This window comes from Atractosteus spatula, chromosome 1 (assembly GCF_055471065.1).
Source record: "Atractosteus spatula isolate fAtrSpa1 chromosome 1, fAtrSpa1.hap1, whole genome shotgun sequence".
NCBI classification, from domain to species: domain Eukaryota; kingdom Metazoa; phylum Chordata; class Actinopteri; order Semionotiformes; family Lepisosteidae; genus Atractosteus; species Atractosteus spatula.
The window spans coordinates 25,796,004-25,822,530 of record NC_142706.1 but is presented as its reverse complement, the minus strand read 5'-3'; the positions used below and the strand labels follow the sequence as shown (position 1 = coordinate 25,822,530).

At 36.5% G+C, this 26,527-nt stretch overlaps 1 protein-coding gene across 3 annotated transcripts in view; it reads right to left on the bottom strand.

Moving 5' to 3' along the window:
• atp8a1 (ATPase phospholipid transporting 8A1) overlaps window positions 1–26,527 on the bottom strand; it is a 372,853-nt gene that overhangs the window by 269,083 nt on the left and 77,243 nt on the right. For all 3 annotated transcript variants that reach the window (XM_088910036.1, XM_088910046.1, XM_088910027.1), the window contains exons 5-6: window positions 15,175–15,220; window positions 14,228–14,268 (exon numbers count right to left, since the gene is read on the bottom strand). In XM_088910036.1, coding sequence (XP_088766162.1) covers window positions 14,228–14,268; window positions 15,175–15,220 — 87 coding nt within the window. The remainder of the gene's footprint in view (window positions 1–14,227; window positions 14,269–15,174; window positions 15,221–26,527) is intronic.

Here is a 26,527-nt window from a genome sequence, read left to right as displayed (position 1 = left end):
CATATTAATATTCCATATTTAGCAGATTTAAACATGCACAATAGAGACACTAAATAAAGCAATTGTTTCACTAACAACTAATGCACCACAAGTGCTACCAGTCGATCATCTTTGGCCAGTGAATCAGGTACTGCGTCCACCTGTAACTCAAATCCCGCGGTACGGCGTTTTACCACGCATTTTGAATGGCTACATCTGTACCTGAATTTGTCACGCTGTCCTGGTGCTTATACCTGAAGACTGTATCAATAGGAAAGGAAGAGGAATTGGACTGACTGTAAAACTGAAACTCTGATCTTGGGACTGTGCAGGCTTCTCCACAAGAAGACCACTGTTACATGACAGGAGTCCAGAGGGGTTCCACAAGCCAACAACAGTGCCAAAAAGTTCTAGTTGACATACAGATGCAGCCATTCAAAATGCGCGGGCGATACCGCATTATTTTGCGGTACGCTGTACGCAGTCTACCGCAAGCTACCGGTAAATACCGCGAGTTACCGTAAATTCTCCTATAATACGACAAGCAAAATAATAGTATCCGGAATTTCCGCAAGGTGGAGCTAATAAAGCTCAACCTCTCATGTTTGAGCTGTGGCCATCAAAGTCTTTAACGAAGATATTACTAATAGTATTAATAATGAATGACCTTGGACAAGCTGTAAGTGTAAACTCAAAGTATTGCCCTGGTCAACATTCTTTTTTTCATTGACCATCTTTGTAAAAGTAACACCACAGCATTTCGCAATCACGCATTTGTTTCCAATCATGCAAAGTACAGTGATTCACCATGCCTTTCACATGCTCATAAAAGAGATTGATTTAGGAACATAAACATATTACCGTATGCAAACTGTACTGTATACAGTATGTATATGTATATTTAATGTCTTAACTGTGCCCGTTTAAGTATTGACTATTCATATCTAATTTTACCACTGAAGGGAAATCTTAGTAGCTGAGCATAAAAAGAATAGGAGCATACTGCAACGCGTGTGAAGGCCATAAACGATATTAATTTTGGAACATAAACATACAGTATATGGCTGGTCTCGGTACTTTAAAGAAAACATACACGAAACATGGTTTCATTATGACCAGAATCTGTCTTGAGATATTTTTAACTTTATTTACAGTATTTGAGAGGTATGTCTTAACACCGATACTACAGTGCTTAAGTACTGCTCACGTATATGTTTCTAGGTTTATATTATGCATTTCATAAGGTCAAATTACTTTTGAGCAACTAATAAGAAGCGCGAAACGGTATGCGTTTTAGTTTCGTTTCGTGCTGGGACCCGTGGATTGATTAGAGATATCAAGTACATACAAGTCATTTTTTAAATGTTGTAGTTCGTCTTGAAAAAATGTTACGACTACATCATCTATCAACAATTACACAGGTTCTGTTTCCATATTGCGGATTTTGGTTACGTAATATTATTTTCTAGATTTCACGTTGTGAATATATGATTTGGGCAAACAGAGCCGCAAAGAAGTACATTATGGGTTGTTGTTTTTTTTATGCAGTTTTATCTAGAACAAGCGATGCTTAAACCTTTGTCTGATTCTTGTGAAACTATCCACACGACAGTTACAGTACCTAGGAGTTGACTTCAGTGATGTCACTGATGGGATGTTTCTAAAAATCCATCCTCTGTAAAACGTCTTCTCTAGTTGTCCTGCATATGTATTCGCTAATGAAGCTGTGTGTTCTGAGCCTGGATCTCTACATTTCTGTATGAACCAGCTTAGAGGGCTAAAGACAGCTTGTGTTTAAATTGAGTGTAAGGCAATTTATGCTTCTAAAGTCATGGTCAGCATTTATTATTGAACTGTGCTGTAAACTTGTTCTGTGCCAAGTCATATTATTTTATAGCGTTTTTATAGCGTTATCAAATCCAGTGGAGTTTCCTGACTCCCATGTCACATGGTCTGTGATTGAAACTTGTAAAACCGGTTTAATTCGTCACAGCCAGCACTCCGGTTGTAAAGTAGAAGCAGGCGAGATTTCCAGTGAAAAACACCTCCCCCTTCTTCAGGTGTGAGGGTCTTCTGCTCAGAATGAAACGCTAAAATGTAATGTAGGCTCTGAATGGGTTCAATTGTGATTTGGGCTTGATTAAGGTCGCTGCCTTTCATCTAAAACCCTACTTGAATCCTTCTAAACTAAAAATCAGTGTTTGTGAGTTCTAAATAAAGAGGTATCCAGGTAACAGTGAAACGGGCGGACAGTCTGGGGAGATCGCCCGTTTTCCATGTAAATAGTTCCCTGGTTCCGCACCCCTTGGTGTTTCTCTCGCTCTCTCTCGGGTCACCTGATCATTAGCTCGAAAGATTTGAGTGCTTTGTGTATATTCTAATGGTAGTGGGGGCAGGGTGTGTGGGAACAGGTTTGGTTGAAATTGCATTGGAGATCTATGTTCTTCACACCTGAAACATTTTCTCTGAAAGCATTTTCTTCGCAGTTTAACCGATCTTGTTACAGCATGTTACAGTTTACTATTATTAACCATATTAATTTTAAGTGCTTAATGTAAAATCTTGTAAAAATATATTTTCATTGTTCAAATATACATTAAGTCTGACTATCATATAATAAGTTAAATACAAAACTAAAGAAAAAATAGGGTTAAATATAATTCAAAATATTTTGCTAACAATGTTAACTGTTTATGAATAATAAAATGTATTAGCTAAGGAGTAGGATGGCACAGTTGTTAGTATGTTTTTTGTTTTGTTTCTTTTTCATAAATACAACAGTAGTACCTGATGTCTCAGTGGCTTTCAAAATTAAATTATGCATGCAAACCTGTGAACTAGAAAGATAACTAAGATATCCATCCATTTATAATTGTGGCAAAGTGGTTAGCATTGCTATCTTGCAGCACTGGGGTCCTAGGTTCAATTCCTGCCATCCTGTGTGTGTGGGGTTTACATGTTCTCTCTGGGTTACATGGTTTTTCTCATGTGTGATATGACTCCCTCTCGCACTCCAAAACATACTGGTAAGTTAATTGGTTTATGGGAAAACTGGCCCTGGTGTGTGTGTGTTTGTGTCTGTCTGTCCTGTGATGGACTGGCGCTATGTCCAGGGTGTATTCTGCCTTGTGTCCGTTGCTTCCTTAAAATCTAAAATATGAGCTCTACTTGCCACTTACAGTACCAACAGTACCAGCTAACTTTAGTAGTGACATTTTCATGGATCTTTTTAACAATAAAATTTACAACATCAGACTTCAGACACAGTTAAACAGGCCTCAAAAAAGTCTGGTACAAACATTTTCAGCATGGAATAAACCGTTACTTTAATGGTATAAACCTTAAATGGATTCATATTCTCAATACGATTTGGTGCTCAGTAACATGACTTAGAAAATGACAGAAGACATACGTATCATGCTTATCCTTCTATTTTTCATAATCGTAAACTCCTTAAGGCAGTTACATTTTCTCTGTTCTGACCTGGAGTTACAGAGAAATTTAAATTCTAATAAGAGATTTGTAATGAGGAAAGTCATACCAATCACTCATACAGTACCAGGATTTGCAATTACAATACAAATACTTTCTTTCTGTATGTGTTTATTTTGCAGTTTGAGTCTATGGCATTCCTTTGGGGGTCTATACTCCAAGGCATGACTTTTTTATGTATAAACATCAGTATTTACTGCTATTAATTACTGTACGATTTATAGTTGAAATCTGAGCCTAGATATAAAGTTAGATATAAAGTTAAAATCTCGACAAAGCAATGTAGGAAATACAGAGAAAATAAATCCTTTCTGACATCTAAAATCAGTTTCGATCAAGGTCTCTAAAACGAACAAGAAAAAGAAGATTTTCGGAGGGCAATTACGCTGTGTTTATATAGAATAAGTGATTTATGAGCAATCTAATTTCTTGTTCGTTTAAAACAGTGAAATGTCAGCTGTAAAAGATCGCACCAGAAACAGCACTCTCTCTGCCTGTCATAGACGTTCAGGAAAGGCTGAATGAAGTCATGTCAAGTACAATAATTCGGAAATCAATAATAACAGTTGTAGGACAGTATATAAGGAGGATAAGGATTTTGAAGTTGACTCGAAATCTGATAGGTAACCAGTGCAAGGACTTGAAAACAGGTGTAATGCATCCCTGATAGGATTCTTGCTGTCATATTCTGAACATATTGAAGATTGCTCAGTGTGGATTTAATTTCCTCAGTGAACAGGATGTGCATTTATTAATTCTAGAAAAAAACTAGATTTCTCTAGTTCTTAGTTTCTCTAGTTCCCTTTAAAATAAACTATTATTCCACAATGCAGAGTATTACATGGCCAGTATTTACACATGATATTTGTGATTTAAAGAAATTAACACAAGCAGCTTTTGGAGATTTAAGTGTTGGCTGAGTTATTGCAGGATAAAAGACTAGAGATGTTGGCAAGAAGAAGATAGTTTGGGGAAAGCTGAGGAATACACTTATAACAAGAACACTTCCTAATGGGGTTAGGCATACTTTTGATGAAGATGATGAAGTTAACAGACTATATGTTTACATAGATACTGAAATAAGGATTGTATTTTAGATTATGTGTAGTTGCTGGCATTGAACTGTGTTGGATGCACATGAATTGAAGGAATGGGCAAACATAGCTGATGCGGATCCACAGAGCCAGCATATTAAGATGTTTATAATTAGAGGCAATTTGTTTAAATAACTAGGTATGGATACTGATGTGCAAGAGAGGTGGAAAGGCTGTTTCCTTAAGATATAAAATATTTTAATAAAATAATAAAATATTTTATTCTCAGTGAGATGCTGCCATTTCATAGTGGGTTTCTAACACTGTGTATAGTTCCATCCACACAGTGCCTTTACTTCCATTTCTAATCTCTTTATCCAGTACAGAGGATTTGGAGCCTATCCCAGTAAGCGACGGACACAAGGCAGAATACACCCTGGACATAGCGCCAGTCCATCACAGGACAGACAGACACAAACACACACACACCAGGGCCATTTTAAATCTAACCTCAGAACCTTTCTTTTCAGAAGACTTAGTGTCTGTATCTGCTTCATTTTCTAATTTTGGTAGCACCTCTAACTGCTTGTCTTTCTTATATGCATTTACTTTGTAATCTGTGGTCCTTTTATCTGTTTTTACATCTACTGTATTGCTTTGAGATGCCACCTTTAATGGTGATATATCAAATAAAGTTTTTTATTATTGTTATAGGGAAACATGATCAGATTGTCCCTGGTTCAGAAAAAAAGATCTAAAGTATACTAGTTTGTCACTCTTCTAATTCCCTTTGCTAAATGACTTTTCATACTAATCTGATCAATCTAACTGCCAGTTTTCTGTGCTTTCTCTATCCTGCTAGATTTGCAATTATTCTGAAAATTTTCATCTTGAAATAACTCATTTCTAAATACCTTTTTCACTGTTAACATCTTGCAGCAACTCTGCGACAAAATATACACTCTGACAGTTCATCCTGCTACCAACATTAAATAGAACAAATCTTAAGATTTCTATATTTATGTCTTTATTTAGTGGTTTCATTAGTGACAAAGGCTAAACTTTCTTGGAAAAATGTCTTTTATGTGTTGTGGAAAAAACTGACTTGCTTTAACAAAATATGTTTACAAATCCTTTCACCTGGCATTTTCGTAGTTAGAAATTATGGAACGCTCTGTTAAAAGCAAGGGAGTTTTTATGTCCGTTGCAGTTCTTTTGCAACATGAATATAATTATATCGTTATTAATTTCTTGAGATATGCGATTCCATATTATATTCCCTTTTAATCAAATTCTAAAAGTATGCTTGTTGACTCCGGTATCGTGTTAGTTAAAGACTTCGATGCTTAAAATGTTTAGGGAGAAATGGAATACTGGTGTGTATTTTTTTCTTTAAAGTACCAAGACCAGCCATATACTGTATGTTTATGTTCCAAAATTAATATCGTTTATGGCCTTCACACGCGTTGCAGTATGCTCCTATTCTTTTTATGCTCAGGCACTAAGTAAAAGGAGATGCTTCATATTGCTTGACTAATTTTAAAAACTAAGTTAGAAATGCAGACGCTCCCTCGGTGCGCTGCTCTGGTGCGCCGGCTCTTACACAGTGCCTGTCTGCCGTAAGCGTTACAATATACATACCCAACACTGCTTGTACCCATCTGTCATGCAAATAAAACACCTTGAATTGAATTGAATTGAGGGGAGAAGGGGGGGATACTAAAGCCAATACTGGCTCAATGGGCTTTGACGTGCTAATGCGTTGGTTTAACAGTCCGGGTGTGGCAGGCTTCCAATGTCAACTCGACTCGATTGGAAGACAATGAACGTATTTTAGCCCTAAATGAATTAATAGCAAACATGGTTTACATAAAATACATTTTTCCAAGAAAGTTTATAATAATACGATCTATAGTTGAAATCTGAGCCTACTTTAAAAATAAAGGAAAAGCATTTTCAGAGAGCAATCACGCTGTGTTTATGTAGAAAAAGCGATTAGGTTTATGAGCAATCTAATTACCTAATCGCTTAAAACGCTATATAAAATAAAGTTTATTTAGAGATGAATGATCAATGTGGTAGTTTAAATAATGTGAGTCAGGAAACTAACACAGCGCCACCGGATTTAATAACGCAATAAAAACGCTATAAAATAATGTGACACAGTACAGCACAGTACAATAATACTGACCATGACTTTAGAAGCATAAATTACCTTACACTCGATTTAAACACAAGCTGTCTTTCTGTATGAACCTCTAAGCTGGTTCATACAGAAACTGTAGAAATGCATTAGCCTGATTATGATTAAAAACACATAATTAAACACGCGTTTGCGATTTAAATCAGAACACGATTTAAATCAATATAAATGTTTATATTGTAACGCATACTGTCCAGCCTCCATTTCTCTATAAAAATTTACTGTTGCACACACACACACAATAGAAGCGGGAACCGCTGTCAGAAGGGAAGATATGTTCAAAATATCGCAAATATCGATCATGTTGCGATATTTTGAAATATAAAAGTCAACTGATTGTCCATAATATCGCTTACCTATTTTTTCGAAGAAATGTTTGTTAAAATAAAAGTTCCGCAACAGCTGGATTCGAACACACAACCTACCAGTTGGTAGTCACGCACCTAGACCAGTAGGCTACAAGAGAGCTCGCATGATCAGGCAGGCGAAACAGCCCTACACAGCCCTGCCGCAGTACACGGATATAATCATACCGTTATTAAATTCTTTAGATACGCGATTCCATATTATATTCCCTTTTAATCAAATTCTAAAAGTATGCTTGTTGACTCCGGTATCACGTTAGTTAAAGACTTCGAAGCTTACAATGTTTAGGGAGAAATGGAATAACGGTGTGTATTTTTTTCTTTAAAGTACTAAGACCAGCTATATACTGTATGTTTACGTTCCAAAATTAATATCGTTTATGGCCTTCACACGCGTTACAGTATGCTCCTATTCTTTTTATGCTCAGCTACTAAGATTTCCCTTCAGTGGTAAAATTCAATATCTACAACGGGCACAGTAAAGACGTTTACAGTAAGTCTTTCTACGACAGACCAACGGACCACGAGTGCCCCTGTCGGTCAACCAATCACGCACCGCGGTATGCCGTGTCATCATACCTGCGGTATCTGTACCGCGGTGTCTGTGCCGCGCACTTTGAATGGCTGCATCTGTACTGTTTTTGATTTACATACAGTGGCCTGGGAGTCAGCATTTCCCACAAAGTCTAATGCTGTATTACATATGCAGTGATTTGGTTCATTTAAAGCAGGGGTCGGCAACCTATGGTACACAAATGGATTTTTAATGGCATGTGCAATAGAAATCTAATAAACCAAAAAGAAACTAAATTTAAAAAAAAAAAAACTATTCTTGACTGTTCTGCAAGTAAATAATTGTAAAGCCAACATGTTGCATATAAATGACAGTTGCTAAGAGCTAGACGTTTGCTCATTTCAGCTCTTTTGGACAGAACAATATCCTGATCAGTGCTGAGGGACAATCTTTTATGAATTACAGAATTTAAGTTGTATACTATTTAGACTTTCATTCATTTTAAACTGGTGTATTACATCATGTTAAATATTAAATTAATTATAAAACTATATTTTATAAAAGCAAGTAATCAATGCAAGCAATCAATGCTCAGTTGGATATATAAAAAGAGTTTATTATTATACTGTAGCTTGTGAATGTGATGGACCTTTTTCAAGTTTACATCCACATAGGGAAAATCCAATGGTAGAATTTGGTAGCAAAAAATAAAAACAGAAGTATAACGTTATACATACCTAATGTACACACAGCAGATGGTAGTGGTAGCTAAATATAAAAAAGTACACAACAGTATTCCACCTTCTTCATAAATATTTTATGCATCAAAGTCTAACTTGGTGACTTACAGTGGGTAATGGAAAGGTTTTAACATGCTTGTTATAACATTACAAAGTTTATATACTATACTTCATATAATCTTTTATCCTTTTCTGAGAATACGTAGTAAGAACATCACTTGCTGTAATTGTAAAAAAAGTTGTAATGATTTAATACCACTTGATAATAATATTAATATGGAATCGTGTAACTAAGCAACTAAAAATATAACAACTGGATGTTTTGGAAACAATTTGACATTCGGTTTTTTTTACTTTTATTGTCCTTATAGTGGTGATTGACAATGGAACACTCATGGACCATGATGCAGCACGCTGCACACAGGCGGTTCAAAGCCCGATCAGAACATTACTTTTACTTTGTTTGTTAATATATATTAATATATATTATATATAATAAATATTATTATATATTAGGCTATATATAATATATATAGCCTAATATATAAAATGAGTTCACTATTATAGCTTGTTGTGAACGCGATGTGCCTCTTGCAGGTTAACATCCGAATTGAGAAAATCGATATTTTGTCTTAATCCAAATTTCAGCAACAAGTAATCAGCCAACAATTTAAATTGAAATTCAAAACCTTACACCGTATATTGTACTGTACAGTACTATGCAGTCCAAAGACTTACTGGGAAGATGTTCCTGGCAAAATTGGCTCCGGCGTAAGCGTGTGCATCTGGATGAATTATTATAAGTGACAGTTTCGTAATTAAGGATTTCTTCACGGAATTCTTCAGCCAAACAAAGGAAGGAAGAAGGGTTATTTTTACAATCGCCAGTAACTGGAGAACAGCTTATCAATATGTTGAAATCGAACCATGATAGTGAAGATAGACATGTTACACCTGTGAGCCAGTGACTGTTGTTTGCTAATGTACACTGTCTAGATGCAAACGGTCTTACACAAAATATTTTAGACCAAAGCACTTGCTTATTAAACTCCGAGATCCTGACTGATTTGACTTAGTATTTGCCTCATTTAGCTGAAACAGAAAAAGAAGGCATACAGTAGTTAAATTTAATGGAGGGCGCTCTGTTTAACAGACAATCCGACTCAAACCTGAGTCCGACAGCGATATAGACTTGGGTAATGTCACCCCCATTGAACAATGTGCTTATCACGTAAAACCTGCTAAACTAGAAGTGCTGCAGAAGATGTTGAACTGTACATTTTTGCTGGAGCACGGTTTAATTAAAACAAGGAAGTCTGTGGAGTTCCCCGTTTATTGGTACAAAATCTTGATGGGACATCACGGTTCTGTACAGATCACAGAAAAGTGAATGCTGAAACTCCACCAGTCATTGTATGTACTGTTTAACTATAATCAAGGACCGATGCGCTGTTCCCTTTTGTAATAGGGTTACTCCCTGGAAATTAGACACAAGAAGGGCATAGACAATGTTATGTGGCTCTGGGGCAATTTTTCTGTAAACTGATTTTATAAACTGAGTTATAGAGGAGACATGTTGTGTATCACCTCTTTTATATTTGTAAAAACGTTCCAATTTAAATGCAATTCGTAATATATTATTAATAATTTTAATAATGAATGACCATGGATGAGCTGTAAGCTGAAGAGTTATAGAGAAGACACATTGAGTCTTGTCTTTTCAGCTTGGAATTAACCTTTAGAGCGATCCTTTTGGCTATATTTTTTACATAGCGGGCTGTATAAAAAGAGTTTATTATTATAGGTTGTTGCAAACACGATCTGCCTCTCTCAGGTTTACATCAACATTAAGATAATATTTGATGATATAAGATTAAATTTTGTTTAAAACATATTTCATACATACTGTTCTGTACTGGCTTTGAAACCATATGGTATCATACTGTATATACAGTATATTTATACACTATAGGAACACACTGCTGTGTAAGTTACTGTTTCGGTATATCTGTGGATCTGACTTCATAGAATATGGGATATGCATTTGTGGAACGGCGGGAGGCAAACCTTCCAGTATGTTTTTGGACTGTGCAGTACTGTGTATTATATCATACTGTGCAGTAATCAACTGCAGTATGATATAAGAGATAAAGAAATATATAAATAAACCGTAAATACAGTATGGTACTGTATGGTTTGAAAGCTACTACAGTACAATATGTGTGAGATATATATTTTTAGAATCAAAATTTAAAGTTAAATTGTTTAGTGATTAATCGTTGCTGAAATGGGTATTAAGACAAAATATAGATTTTCTCAATCCGGATATAAACCTGAAAGATGCAAATCGTGTTCACATCAAACTATAATAAACTTTTTTTTATATGTCTGGCTATGTAAAAGAAAACCAAAGCAATGGTCTCTCTGGGATTTAAATGAACATGTGAAAATGTTTCCAAAATATTCACAAGTGACATTTTTAGCTGCTTAATTACATGATTCCATATTAATATTCCCTATTGGTATTAAATCAGTACAACTTTTTTTTACAATAACAACAAGTCAGTGTTCTTACTACATATTCTCAGAAAAGGATAAAATATTATATGAAGTACAATATATAAACTTTATACAGGTAGAACAAACAAGTTAAAACTTCCAAAATACCCACTGTAAGTTGCCAAATTAAAAACTTTGATGCATAAAATATTTATGAAAAAGGTTGAATACTGTCATGGACTTTTTCATACATTTAGCTACAAATACAAATATCTAATGTATTAGGTATATAATAAGTTATACTTCTGTTTTTATTTTCAGCTACCATAATTTTTTACTTTATTTGTAAAGTTAAAGTTGTTTCTTGATTACTGACCTGTTTACTGACAAAATATAGATTTTCTCAATGCAGATGTAAACCTGAAAAAGGTTCATCTTCACAACAAGCTACTCTATAATAATATACTCTTTTTATAATATAACTGAGTAATTTTATTTTAATAAAACAGACCTACCTTTTAATTAATTAAATGTTTAACATACTGAAATACAGAGTTTAAAAGTAATAAAAGTTTAAACAGTATGCAACTTACATTCTACAACTGGAAAAAGATTGTCTCAAGGGGCCCAGCACTGACCAGGATTCGAAACCAAGCGCTGTCTGGCAACAGCCAAATGCTTCCATTTGCCATGTTAAGCATTCACTGCACCACCTGGCAGCTGTACAAAATTGTGCAGTCCAAAAATATTTTTTTTAATAATGCGGTGCGTTACGTTGCTCTGGGGCATGCACACTGCAAATTGCTGCAATATCCGTCATGCATTCTGAATGGCTGGACCTGTACCCACATGCTTGAGCCTTGTTTTGGCCTCCATTGAAGCATCTTGGTCTATGTGTGTCCAGTACCTCTGAAAAAGAAGGTCATCTGGAAACCCTGACATTGTATTTTTGTTTCCAGGTAAGATAAATGAAACGTGGTCAATGAGTTTTAGGAATGAAAATACTATTATAAAAAATTATGTTTACAGTTTTAAATGTGTTAAATGAGTTAAATTTTAGTTTGTTAATAGTTTAGTTTTGTTAAATGTGTATGTTATACTGCAGTATATAAAGTTCTGTGTCACTGTAAAATGAGACCATCTGATCCACCACCCTAGGGGTGGGCGGTATAACCGGTATAGGTATATGTGCCACGATATGGATTTGGCTATACCATTTATACTGGTTGAGAATGGATTTTGATGTTTATATAGATTGCGCCGCCAGCATCATCGCAAACCATATTTTTTTTACTATTGACCTGTCATAGTTTAAAATTCTGCCATATATTAGCTCCAATTATATAGTTCTGAAAATATTCATCTTGCTGATATTTGGAAATCTGATAGGTTCAGAATTATTGATCTTCGGTGGTTCAGACGTCCGGTTTATGACGCATCTGAGGTCACTGCAGACAATAAAAACATGCGGGGGTCCTCTTCCCTTTTCTGTGAAAACAAACCCACGTGTTCGGTGTGCCGGCTGCAAACACAAATATGTGGAGAAATGGATAAAGGCGGCGTTAGTGAGACGTGAACAGGCGTCTTGAAAAGAAAGGTGCTTCATCGGTTGTTTGGAAATGGTTCGGTTTTAAAAAGTCGGACCACGAGCAATTATTATCCGCAAACTATGTCGGGCGACAATTTTAGCCAGAGGCAGTAATAAAAGCAACCTCTTCTATCACCTAAAGACAGAACACGTATGCGAGTATGAGGAAAATACAAGAATGCGCTCTGAATCAAGCAGTTCTAGTGTCGGTGTGAAAAGAAAAGCCACAACACAGACATTGCTGCCCGAGTCATTAACTAGTCGTTGTCCTTATGACAAGAAAAGCCAGCGGTGGAAGGACATTACACACTACTTCAGTTCAATGTGAAATTTCAAAAATACTAAAAGAACAACACAGTAGCTAATCAAAAGTTAATAATAACCTAATAGTTAACTCCAGGCAATAAAAAACTTACTATCCAAGTCTTGTACTCCTTTTAAAGCATGTTCTATTGAAATTATTAGAAAAAATTCTATATCGTGATACGGTTACCATCCAAAATTAAAATTATACCGTGATATAAATTTTAGGCCATATCACCCAGCCCTACACCACCCCAGTTATATTTTTATTTACAGAAGTGACTGTTTAAGTCAAGATGATGTCTTCATGCATTGCTATCACAGTAGACCAAAACCACTGAAACTACTAGACCCTGGGCGGGACCTGAATGATGTCATGACTCACAAGCAGTGTAAGACTTGTAGGACATAAGCACTACAGGATGTACTGCAGTGTGGTTCTGTGAAGCACAGTTCTGCCAGACTGTACGTTTCTTTGTCTGCGATATCTAGAAAAAAGTTTTTTTTTATTTGAAGTCATAAAATTATGCTGTACATCTTTAAAAGCAACTATACATACATCTACCTGTGATAGTTAAGAATAAAAAGTATTATTTTCTATTCTGTAATATTAGGCCCAAAAATAGCAATTGCACCTCTTCTAGTTTTTGCAGGCCAAGAACGTTGTATGCTATACCACTCTTGACAGTGTACTGTAGATAATGGAACGTGAGTGTCAATCAGAAGATACATAGACAAAGCAGCCATTGAATGCCACTGTGCAATGAACTTATGATGCACCTAACTAATGCTCTCTTAAAAACCAGCACCTCTGAGTCATAGGAACTCATGTTAAACTCTGGGGTTAACAGAAATTTCTTTAAATCATCTCTTGATATACTCCTTAAGATGTTAAAGGCCTGATCGCAGAATGTTCTTTTTCAGTTAACCAATGAAAACATTCTAGTCATACAGCCACCTAGCATGCACATCAAAATTCACATCAGAAGAAAGCACTCTACTGTATATTACCAATATTACCTTACCAATCATGGCCTCCTAATAATCCCCATCTATGAATTGGCTTCATTACTCAGTTCTACTCCCCACTAATAGCTGATGTGTGGTGAGCGTTCTGGCGCACTATGGCTGCCATCGCATCATCCAGGTGGGTGCTGCACATTGGTAGTGGTGGAGAGGAGTCCCCATAACCTGTAAAGCACTTTGAGTGGAGTGTCCAGAAATGCTCTATGTAAGTGTAAGCCATTATTATTATATTACAGTTCTGTTCAGTATGCCAAATTTAGCTCTTCGTTTCTTAAAGAAGACTGATAGGTGGTTCTGGAAATTTAATGTGAATGTTCTCTTCGTTTCACTCACTGCCAAGATATAAATAATTGCTTTTAATCATACATACACCGCATAATGCGAGGAATGTCTTGGAATTGCAAAACTACATAATTTATATGACATATAATCCTATTCTCCCCACACATACACTTGACATATATCTTAAGAAATAGCTACTTACCTTCTCCCAGAAGACGATCTCCCAAGCACCATTTCTTAACACTTTAAAAGCAGAGAAAAAATATTTCCATACTTTCATCTTTATTCCAATTAGAAATGCTCAAGGAAAAAGTACATTACCATTATGACACAATGAATCATGTATTGTTCATCCATTTTCTGAATGCTTTATCCAAAACACACCAGAGCCAATTTTCCTAGAATCCAATTAACCTAACTGTACTAACTACACTACACCGTTTGTCTTTGGACTGTGAGAGTAAATTGTGGCTTCTGGAGGAAACACAAGCAAAATCAGGGAGAACAAACAAACTCCATGCAGACAGAACCCCAGGAATTGAACCATGGAACCCAGCACTGCAAGGCAGCAAGGGTAACCACTGCACCACTATGTCATAATCATTATTAAAATGCTTATCAATTTACATCACAAAATGCTTATCTCACTCATTTGGCTATGGGATAAATGCCTGGATATGAGAGACCTGCCAGTCACAAACTCCCCTAGGGGCGGTTGGAAGCATGTGGTGTTGGGATGTGAAAGAAAAAGGACAAACACTACGGAAGAAAAGTCTTTAAAAGTAACCAGTTAGCAAGATACAGTATGTGTAAATTCAAGTTTGTCCCCAGAAATTTAGCTTCCAAACTTCATATTAAATTGTGTAAATGCTGATAAGAGCACTGGAACTAGAAACAAAAAATGTAACTATTGTTCATCAACCAATCTGGTATTTTATGACAAAGAAGCATGTCCAGGCCATTTTAATAATGCTTTTAACAGTAAAAGAACAATTTAAGTCTAGTAAAAACAGTGTTAAACACTGAAATCAATTAGGGGTGGTGTTACTGTTGAGCACCTTTGTAGAGTGCTGCTTTACAAATGTTGAAAAACAAAAATCAGTGTGGATTTCAAAAACTAAAATTGTTTGAGTTATTGAGAATCCCTACCTTGGGTTTGTTTCTTGTTCAACATATTATCAGCTTTGTGACGTTTCTGCAAAACAAAATAAAAATAAATAGTAGTAAAAATCAAAGTAAAAAAATATGAGTAAAAAATAAGCACTTCCAACCTACATTACTTGGTATTCCAGAGATATCTTTTTTAGGTGTAATATGTGCTAAAATTTGATGGATCAATTGATCTGTACATGCATAACCGAAGCAAAGTCCCAGCTCGAACTCCAATTATGAATGAAACCACATAACATGAAAAATTGCAAAAGAGAAACAGAAAATGAAAAATAAATTACCCCAAGACATTAAACATTTGTTTTCTTTTTGGTACCTGTTTAAAAACATATTAAAAAAAATCATCCTTAGAGATGCATGCTAACCCATGCATGCTAAAGGCATATCTTTTAGTAGTACCTTTTGGTAGGCACAGTACAAGTATCGCATGGTGTGCGCTTTTAGCCTCCTTGCTCCACAACTCTGGAACAACCTGAGAAATGTAACTCTTTTTTACAGTTTTTAAATCTAGACTCAAAACATATCTGTTTATTCAGGCATAAGGATCTATATATCTTTGAAGCCTCTAGACAACTAACTGACACTTCTGCCTACCTCCCTCTCCAACAGGACCCTACCGCTGACTACCAAAAGGAGATGGTATCCACCATTTCCCTTCTTATCAGCAGTAATAAGCTCCCCCAGGAGGCGAACCGGCTCATCATGGAACATCCGCAGGTATCTCAATTTTACCTTCTCCCCAAAATCCACAAACCGGACACCCCTGGACGCCCCATCGTATCAGCATGTAACTGTCCAACTACTTACATCTCAGCCTTTCTCGACAGCCTCATGAGACCGCTGGTTGAAGGTCTTCCCCCATACATCAAAGACACCAACCACGCGCTCCAACTTTTTAATGATTTCCAATTTCAGGGCACCGAATGCTACATTTTTACCATGGACATCACATCTCTTTACACCGTCATTCCCCATAATGACGGCCTTACAGCCCTCAAGCACACGCTGGACAAACGCACAGTGCTTGATCCACCTACCCACACCCTGGTACGCCTTGCAGAATTGGTCCTCACAATGAACGCATTCTCTTTCAATAATCTTTTTTACCAACAGGTGAGTGGAGTTGCCATGGGCACCAGAATGGGACCCAGCTGTGCTAATATTTTTGTCGGCTGGGTAGAAGAACGCTTCTTCACTTCCTACACTGGCTACGTCCCTGACCTCTACAAGCGATATATTGATGACTGCGTCGGTGCCGCCACATGCTCCAACGATCAGCTTGAGTGCTTCCTGCACCATTTCACCAACTTCCACCCGTCCCTCAAATATACGGTTAACATATCTTCCACTGCTCTTCCGTTTCTAGACATCAACTTCTCCATCAACTACCCCCGACTCTCCACTTCGGTTTATTACAAACCCACGGATTCACACAGCTATCTCTTGTATAGCTCATTTCACCTCAAAACACACTAAAAACTCTCCCTTTTTCACAGTTCCTTCGGCTACGACGATTATGCAGCGACGACATCGACTTCGAGAACCAAGCCCTCAAAATGTACTCCTTTTTCATCAACAGAGGATACCCCAGCAGTGTTATTGACAGGGCCCTTGCCAAAGCCAAAAACACCCCTCGGACCATCAACCCAATCAGGAACTCCCGCCGTAACAACCGCATTCCTTTGGTGCTTCCCTACCACCCTAACACACTTCCTATCCCCCAGGACTATTAACGACAGCTTTTCCATCCTACAGGATGATCCCTCCATTGGGGCCCTCTTTTCTGACCGCCCCATCATCTCATATCGCCGAGCACCTAACCTGTGCAACCTTCTTGTTCACAGCTCCCTTGACCGCCCTCAGCAACCATCCACACCAGGCACTTTGCCTTGCAACAGAGCTTGCTGTTTCACCTGCAAGTATACATCCAACACCACACTCATTCAAGGCCCCTCAGGACAATTCCGCATCACCCAGAGGGCATCTTGTACCTCCAGCAACCTTATTTACTGTATCTCTTGCAGTAAGTGCCCAGCCATCTACATTGGAGAAACAGGAAGGAGACTCGGAGACCGCTTCAGAGAACATGTCAGGGCTGTGAAGATTAAAGATCTCTCCAAGCCCATTGTTTCTCATTTCAACTCTGACGGCCACGACCACTCTAATCTCTCCGCCTATGTTCTCAAAGACGGTTTTCCAAACTCATACATCAGAAAGACCACCGAAACCAAAGTTATCCTGCAGCTAGGATCACACATTCCCCCTTCTCTTAATGACAGAATACTCTTCTTTTAAATTTTCTCCATTCATTGTAAGTTTCATTTCACACCCCCCTACACCTATTCTGACTTCACACCTCTTGATTGGCCTCTCTTTCTGTCCCCTGCTCCCGCCTCTCACTCCTCCTCCCTCCCAGCCTTTGTTCTCCCACTACATTACCTTTGCCTACTGCCTTGTCTCTCTCACACCTGAAGAAGGCTCCACGGCCGAAACGTTGTGTTTTCTCTTTTCTTTTTTTCAGCATGGAATAAACCTATTACTTGTTCCTTTGCACCCTAGGCATGCTGACGCAGCTACCCACCTGAACTGTTTATTCAGTCTTTTATTATGTTAGAATTTCATCCTTTTCCACATTTTTATCACTACCTTTGTTTCTTTATTTCTGTTTATAGTTATTTTCATTTTATTTGTCTCTTTTTTGAGTGTTACCTGTAAAGTACTCCAAACATTGTTTGGCATATGTAGTCACTGAAATAAATAATTCTAAACATTTTTTTGTTTTCAGATGGCTGTGTTCTAAAAGACATTTATTTTTAAAGTTCATAAAAGTGTTTTCAGAATTCCAACAAGACAAGACAACAAGATTAGTATTTTATAGAATGTTGGTGATGTATTGCATATAATAGAAATTAAAACTTCAAACTGAAAGGAAAACAGATTTGCTTTGTAATCTCTTTACAATATGTTCCTTGTAAGAATGCTTTTTGACTCAGAAGAATTCTACCAACTAACTGACCCATATCTTATGTAAATAAACGCCACATCAAAGACAAGGGTGGCTTATCTGAAAAGCAAACTGTGAAGCAATGTCTACATACACAATACAGAAGCACAAAATGCTTCTTAAAGAATTACGGATATACAGATGCAGCCATTCAAAATGCACAGTACAAACATGTACCGCGGGCATTTCTCTACGTCATAACGCGTCATACCGCGATACGTGATTGGCTGGCCAAAATGACCGACAGGGGCACTCGTGGTGCGTTGGTCGGTCGTGGAAAGATTTAATCATTTAATATCTTTACTGTGCATGTTTTAATCCGCTTAGTATTGAATATTTATATGGAATTGTACCACTGAAGGGAAATTTTAGAGGCTGAGCATAAAAAGAATAGGAGCGTAACGCATCTGAAGGTCATAAACGATATTAATTTAGGAAGATAAACATATTATGTAAACTGTATATGGCTCGTCTCGGTACTTTAAAGAAAAAATACACACCAGTATTCCATTTCTCCCTAAACATTATAAGCATCAAAGCCTTACATGTGGTTATTTCGGAAACGTTTTTACGTGCTCCTTGCTCTCTCTGACCATGTTACTGTACTGGACGTTTATACAGTATACAGTACTCTGTGAGAAAAGTGATAGTTTTAAGCTTTTCTGCGAATACGCTTGATACCGGAGTAAACAAGCATACTTTCAGAATTTGATTAATAGGGAATATAATATGGAATCGCGTATCTAAAAAAATTAATAACGATATAATTATATTCATGTACTGTAACACAACCAGTAGTATATACTGTACACATACAGTATCTATTGATATGTGTATGGCTGTTTTACCACTTCTCATAGGACAATGCTAGTGGCTTGATGGTTTAAGTGCCTGACTTAAAAGCGAGAGGTCAGCTGTTCAAATCCAGCTAGTGCCACAAATTTTCTTTTAACAAACATTTCTTTGAAAAAATAAAATAGCAATATTATGGACAATTAATTGACTTTTTTATATTTCTTTATATCACAACATGTTCGAATCGAAGTCATTTTTTAATAACAATGAATAGTCACCATCTTTCCCTCTGAATCGCTCCAGCAGCAGGAACCTCTATCGTGTGGATCCCTTTAGATCTCCCTTCAGATTTAAAAGGTTATTAATAATATCTTCGGTGTCGCATCATCCCAGTTTAGCTGATCTTTTGCTGCCTACGCATGCTTACACAGCTCCCTGGGTAAACTATCATACTTGACTGAGAAAGCTTTAGAGAACTTAACATTTTTATTATCAACAAATTGTAAATACAACGTTTACATTGGCGTTATTAATTTTTCACTTGAGTGTATGGAGGAGTGTCAGCTGTCAACGAGAGCAGACCCCCCCTCTTAGGCTGGGCAAACGATTTTTTTAATTTTTAAAAAAGAAATTAAAAAATAGATATAATGATATAAACATTTACTGCAATACAATACTGCAACGTTTCTGCTGTGAATCCTTCTTCACGTGTGAGGGTGAAACGCTTGGAGTTTGTAATGTAGGGCGCTCTGGACAGGTTAAACTTTAATGCAGGAAAAATGTATTTCCCAGAAGCTACAGTATACTGATTCTTATGGAATGTGTTTTCTTTCTTCTTTTTTTCAGTATGGAATAAACCTATTACTTGATTCTTATGGAAGCCCATTTCCACCAGGGAGTAAAAAAAACACACGCACTTTTTAATTGACAAAAAGTAACGCCACACTCTCTTGTTTAAAGCACCACGTCTCTTTCCGTTAAAAGAAGGAGACACTTTACACTTTAACTCTTCAGTTCACAGAGAAATTTCACCAGAGCCTCTTCTCTTCTTGTGTCTAACTTTTAGTTTAGCAGGATTCAAGCAGGATTTCAGTGACCTCAATCAAGCCCAAATCATACTATAGTTGAACCCGTTCAGAGCCTACATTACTATTTAGCGTTTCATTTTGAGCTGACCCTCACACCCGAAGAAGGCTCCATGGCCGAAACATTGTGTTTTCTTTTGTTTTTTTTTCAGCATGGAATAAACCTATTACTTGTTCCTTAAATAAATACAGCCTTTTAGTATAGATTACATTTTTTTAAAAAAATATTTAAAAAATAAAAATGATTACAATCTAATCTTTCCACATGTGATCCCAAGAGGAATCACAATACGCTCCTGCTTTGTTTAGTGATGGTATGAAAAATAAATCTAAATGGAGAGAAAGCTATGCTGAAAGTTGATTAAGATACTTAGAAGACAAAGATAACGATTTACGTTGCATTGTCAGATTGTCAATCAATAAAGGCATTTGATTAAACACGCGTTTATGTTTTAATTTAAAATGGGGCTAATGGGGACTATCTTATTATTTTTCTGTTCTCTCTCTTATTGTCAAAACTCGTTGTGGTTCTCTTGGTTTCCGGTTGCTTTCTATTGCAGATGTGCTCCCGCGGAGACTTTGTTTCCTCATAGCACTTTACACTTAGTTAACCTACTGAGTGAAATAGGTCTAAAACGGGTGGGTAGCCGTGTACAGCATGCATAGTCTGCAAAGGAACAAGTAAGTAGTGTGATGTGTGATAAATCTGTGATCAGTCCGCTGGCTGAGCTGAAAAAAAACGGTTGAACAACTCTTAAGGATATTCAATTTCAAATCAATTCAAGGTGCTTTATTAGCATGACCGATGGCTACAATCAGTGTTGCCTTTCATCTGAAATCCTGGTTGAATCCTGCTAAACTATTCCTTTGTTTTGTGGTCTGGGTAATTGGAGGCTACGCTGTTATGCTTCCTATGGCGATATACAGTTTTTTCGCACGAAGCCATATTGAGCAGTATTTCCTGCGTTAAGAAACTTAGGTGTTAGCAGAAACTATTAGTAATCAATAATATTAAATTTAGCATAGTAATAAATTGTGCTAATAATAAATTCTATTCTACTCTGAGAATGTAGGGGGGAGGAAAAATGCCCATGGTCTTTTCACTGATAAACTTGTTAGCAAAAACTACAGTATGCTTAAGAGTTGTTCAACCGTTTTTTTTAGCACAGCTAGAGCACCACAATTCACACTCTACCACATCACAGATAACAGATCATTCCAAGTGTGTGAGATTTTGCTGTTTGATCTGTGTTTGATCTTTGATCTGAGCTTTAATAGAGGGCTTAACTCTGTAAATATATTAAAATCGAGTGGTATTAAATGCAACTTTTTTGTATAGATGACACTTTTCTAAAACGTCTACAAAAAAAAAGTCTACTTTAAAAAACAAAATGCATTTTAAAGATAACGACTTGTGAAAATTTTCACAGCCTCCACATAAAACTATCAGTGAGCTAATTCTCTTTTTTAAACCTCCGGTTTTTCATCAATGCGTAATTACGCACTAACTAGAACCAGGGGGGGCCGCTGTGTACACAAGTTCACAACGCAAGAAATACGACTTCGTGCGAAAAACCCATATATGACTATAGGAAGCAGAACAGTGCAGCCTGAAACGGCCAAAACATTGTGTTGTCTTTCTTCTCTTTTCAGCATGGAATAAACCTATTTACTTGTTCCTTTGCAGACTATGCAAAAAGACTTGTAAATTGTTGTTGTTATTGTTGTTGTTATCCTGTAAAGTGCTTTGAGAAGCATACCGTCCAGCATATTGTATTTCATTGCACTTTGACAGATCGTCTTATAATCACTTGTTGTCAGAATATCCCCCCCTCCAAAACCCTTTTTTTTTTGCTTACAATAGTACTTCTCGTGTTAAGAAAGTTAGGTGTTAGCATAAACTATTAGTAATCAATAATATTAAATTTAGCACTGTAATAAATTGTGCTAATAATAAATTCTATTCTACTCTGAGAATGTAGGGGGGAGGAAAAATGCCCGTGGTCTTTTCACTGATAAACTTGTGTTAACAAAAACTACAGTATGCTTAAGAGTTACCCAGACCACAAAACAAAGGAATAGTTTAGCAGGATTCAACCAGGATTTCAGATGAAAGGCAACACTGATTGTAGCCATCGGTCATGCTAATAAAGCACCTTGAATTGATTTGAAATTGAATATGCTTAACACGTGGAAAGATTAGATTGTAGTCGTTTTTATTTTTTAAATAATTTTTTAGAAAAGTGTAATCTATACTAAAAAGCTGTATTTATTTAAGGAACAAGTAATAGGTTTATTCCATGCTGAAAAAAAGAAGAAAGAAAACACAACGTTTCGGCCGTGGAGCCTTCTTCAGGTGTGAGGGTCAGCTCAAAATGAAACGCTAAATAGTAATGTAGGCTCTGAACGGGTTCAACTATAGTATGATTTGGGCTTGATTGAGGTCACTAAAATCCTGCTTGAATCCTGCTTAACTAAAAGTTAGACACAAGAAGAGAAGAGGCCCTGGTGAAATTTCTCTGTGAACTGAAGAGTTAAAGTGTAAAGTGTCTCCTCCTTTTAACGGAAAGAGACGTGGTGCTTTAAACAAGAGAGTGTGGCGTTACTTTTTGTCAATTAAAAAGTGCGTGTGTTTTTTTTACTCCCTGGCGGAAATGGGCTTCCATAAGAATCAAGTAATAGGTTTATTCCATGCTGAAAAAAAGAAGAAAGAAAACACATTCCATAAGAATCAGTATACCGTAGCTTCTGGGAAATACATTTTTCCTGCATTAAAGTTTAACCTGTCCAGAGCGCCCTACATTACAAACTCCAGGCGTTTCACCCTCACATGTGAAGAAGGATTCACAGCCGAAACGTTGCAGTATTGTATTGCAGTAAATGTTTATATCATTATATCTATTTTTTAATTTCTTTTTTAAAAATTAAAAAAATCGTTTGCCCAGCCTAAGAGGGGGGGTCTGCTCTCATTGACAGCTGACACTCCTCCATACACTCAAGTGAAAAATTAATAACGCCAATGTAAACGTTGTATTTACAATTTGTTGATAATAAAAATGTTAAGTTCTCTAAAGCTTTCTCAGTCAAGTATGATAGTTTACCCAGGGAGCTGTGTAAGCATGCGTAGGCAGCAAAAGATCAGCTAAACTGGGAAGATGCGACACCGAAGATATTATTAATAACCTTTTAAATCTGAAGGGAGATCTAAAGGGATCCACACGATACAGGTTCCTGCTACTGGAGCGATTCAGAGGGAAAGACGGTGACTATTCATTGTTATTAAAAAATGACTTTGATTCGAACATGTTGTGATATTTAGAAATATAAAAAAGTCAATTAATTGTTTATAATATTGCTATTTTATTTTTTCAAAGAAATGTTTGTTAAAAGAACATTTGTGGCGCTAGCTGGATTTGAACAGTCAACCTCTCGCTTATAAGTCAGGCACTTAAACCATCACGCCACTAGCATGGTCACATGACAAGTGGTGAAACAGCCATACACATATCAATAGATACTGTATGTGTATAGTATATACTACTGTTTGTGTTACAGTACATGAATATAATTATATCGTTATTAATTTCTTTAGATACGCGATTCCATATTATATTCCCTATTAATCAAATTCTAAAAGTATGCTTCTGTTTACTCCAGTATCAAGCGTATTCACAGAAAAGCTTAAAACTATCACTTTTCTCACAGAGTACTGTATACTGTACAAACGTACAGTGACATGGTCAGAAGGAGTAAGGAGCATGTAAAAAGGTTTCCAAATAACCACATGTAAGACTTTGATGCTTAAAATGTTTAGGGAGAAATGGAATACTGGTGTGTATTTTTTCTTTAAAATACCAAGACCAGCCATATACAGTACAGTTTACACATAGTAATATGTTTATGTTCCTAAATTAATATCTTTTATGAGCATGTGAAAGGCATGGTGAATCGGAGATTTTTAAGAATTACTTTGCATGATTGGAAACAAATGCGTGATTGGATCAACTAAATGCTGTGGTGTTACTTTTTGTTAATGAAAAAATAAAGTCTTTTCGTTTACAAAGATGGTCAATGAAAAAATAAAGTCTTTTTGTTTACAAAGACGGTTACAAAGAATGTGGACCAGGGTAATACTTTGAGTTTACAGCTTGTCCAAGGTCATTCATTATTAATACTATTAGTTATATCATTGGTAAAGACTTTGATGACGACAGCTCAAACGTTGTACATGAGTGGTTGAGCTTTATTAGCTCCACTTGGCAGTAATTCTGGATACTATTATCTTACTTGTGGTATTATGTGGTATTATGCGGGATTATATGGTATTATACGGTAACCTGTGTTATACCGCGACAAGCGCATCGCGTTTAACGCGGTATAACCCGCTCGTTTTTAATGGCTGCATCTGTAGAAACATTATGATTTATTATGAGATATTATGAGATTTGTATTGCTAATTTATTACAAAAATTAATAAAAGAACTGACTCAATTTTAAAATTAATTTAGGCCAGCACCCATATCACCCTGAAACTCACAACTCACAACTGGCAACCCAGTGAAGCTAAGCAGGTGTGAGCCTGGATCGGAGACCTCCTGGGAAAAACTACGGTTGCTGCTGGAAGTGGTGTTAGTGGGGCCAATAGGGGGTGCTCATGTAAAACTGAGATCCTGACTCTCTGTGCCCATTAAAAATCCCAGGGTGTTTCTTGAAAAGAGTTGGGGTGTTACCTAGGGCTGGGCGATATGGCCAAAAACATTATCACGATAAAAATTTTCATATCAGTCGATATCGATAATTATCACGATAAATCTCAAATCATTATTTCTTTGAAGTTTAAAGGCAGATTTTTTCTCCTGAGTGAAAGTTGAAGAAACAGTTAATTGGAAAATTAATCAACTCTTTATTTTAAGAACACAACAAACACTTGCCAAACAGCAGAAACATTAAACAAATGAATAGAGAGTATTCAAGTCTTTCTTATGTCAAAATATGTATGAGTAAAATTTACAAAATAAATATCTTAATAGAAAAATTAAATACTGCAGTGTGATAAAACACACGTAGAAGATGGTTCAGACAGACTGCAAAGTTTAAAGTGCTCTGTTTTATGTCTGATCGTAAAAAGCCAAAATATCTCCAAATTACCAAAGTTGAATGACCTTTTCTGTTGACAATGTCATCGTCCTTCGAGCTGGTCGTTGGCAGCACTACATTTGCTTCAGTGTCGCTCATTTCTCCACTCTAACTACAATCGTGTCAGCCACCACCGTGTGGGTAAACAACACCACGTTAGCTGCCCGGTCTGCAACACGCACGCACACTCGCGCAGTATTTTGTGCGCATGCACATACCATGCGCAAAGCATAAACATATATATCGAACATTTATCGAACTTTTGTTAAATTTATATAGAGGAAAATTTTATCGCGATAATTATCGCCCAGCCCTACTGTTACCCCAGCATCCTGGCAAAATTCTCATTGTCCTTTAGCTATCATGGCCTCCTAATAATTCCCTTCTATGAATTCATCAGCTGATTGCTGATGTGTAGTGAAGGTTCTGTGCACTGTTGCTGCTGTCACATCATCCAGGGGGGTGCTGTACATTAGTGGTGGAGGGGAGTCCCCATAACCTGTAAAGTGCTTGGAGTGGACTGTCCAGAATAGTGCTATATAAGTGTAAGGAATTATTATTATTAAAATACTAAACGGCTTAAATAAGCAAAAAAAAGTATTTTAATGCAAGGAATACTTATTTCAGGCTTCCTCTCTTAATTGATCATTTTAGTTATCGTTTGTATAAAGAAGTGCCTCTGAAACTTTTTGTATTTCCATATTCTGTCGTCTGGTTGATAAACTATTGGACTTAAAGAAATGTCCTAAAGCGACAAGCTAAACAAACATCAATTTTATTTATTTTTTTATCTTTAACAAAGCAGACTACAAAGGACCCTGAGAGGAGTAGTCAAAATTCTCAAATTAAAAAATTCCATTTTTAGAACTGAAAGGCAACCGAGAGGTCACAAGTTCAAACTATTTGGAAATGTGTTTAAAATTGAGAGAAACTAGGTATTTATTTATGAAGAAGGATGCAGAAGTATGGAACAAGCTAGTCAGCCATGTTGTTGAAGTACACACTGTATAATGGCATTTTTCCAGAAATGGCTGGATGAGATCTTAGATCAATTAGCTATGAACTACCAATTGACTAGATGAGCAAAATGTCTTTCTCTCAAGTCTAACTATTCTTATGCATGTAGTCATTTTACTGGCATTCAGAAAGCTGTGTTTCAGTACTAAAGTATTAATAAATGGCTTACATGTTTTCCTAGGATAATGTCTTAATTCTAACACAAGAGTCAGATAAATCTGTAGGACAGCATACAAACAAAATCAAGCAATACAGAAGTTTATTTGGAAAATAGCAAGAGCACAGTGCTGTGGTT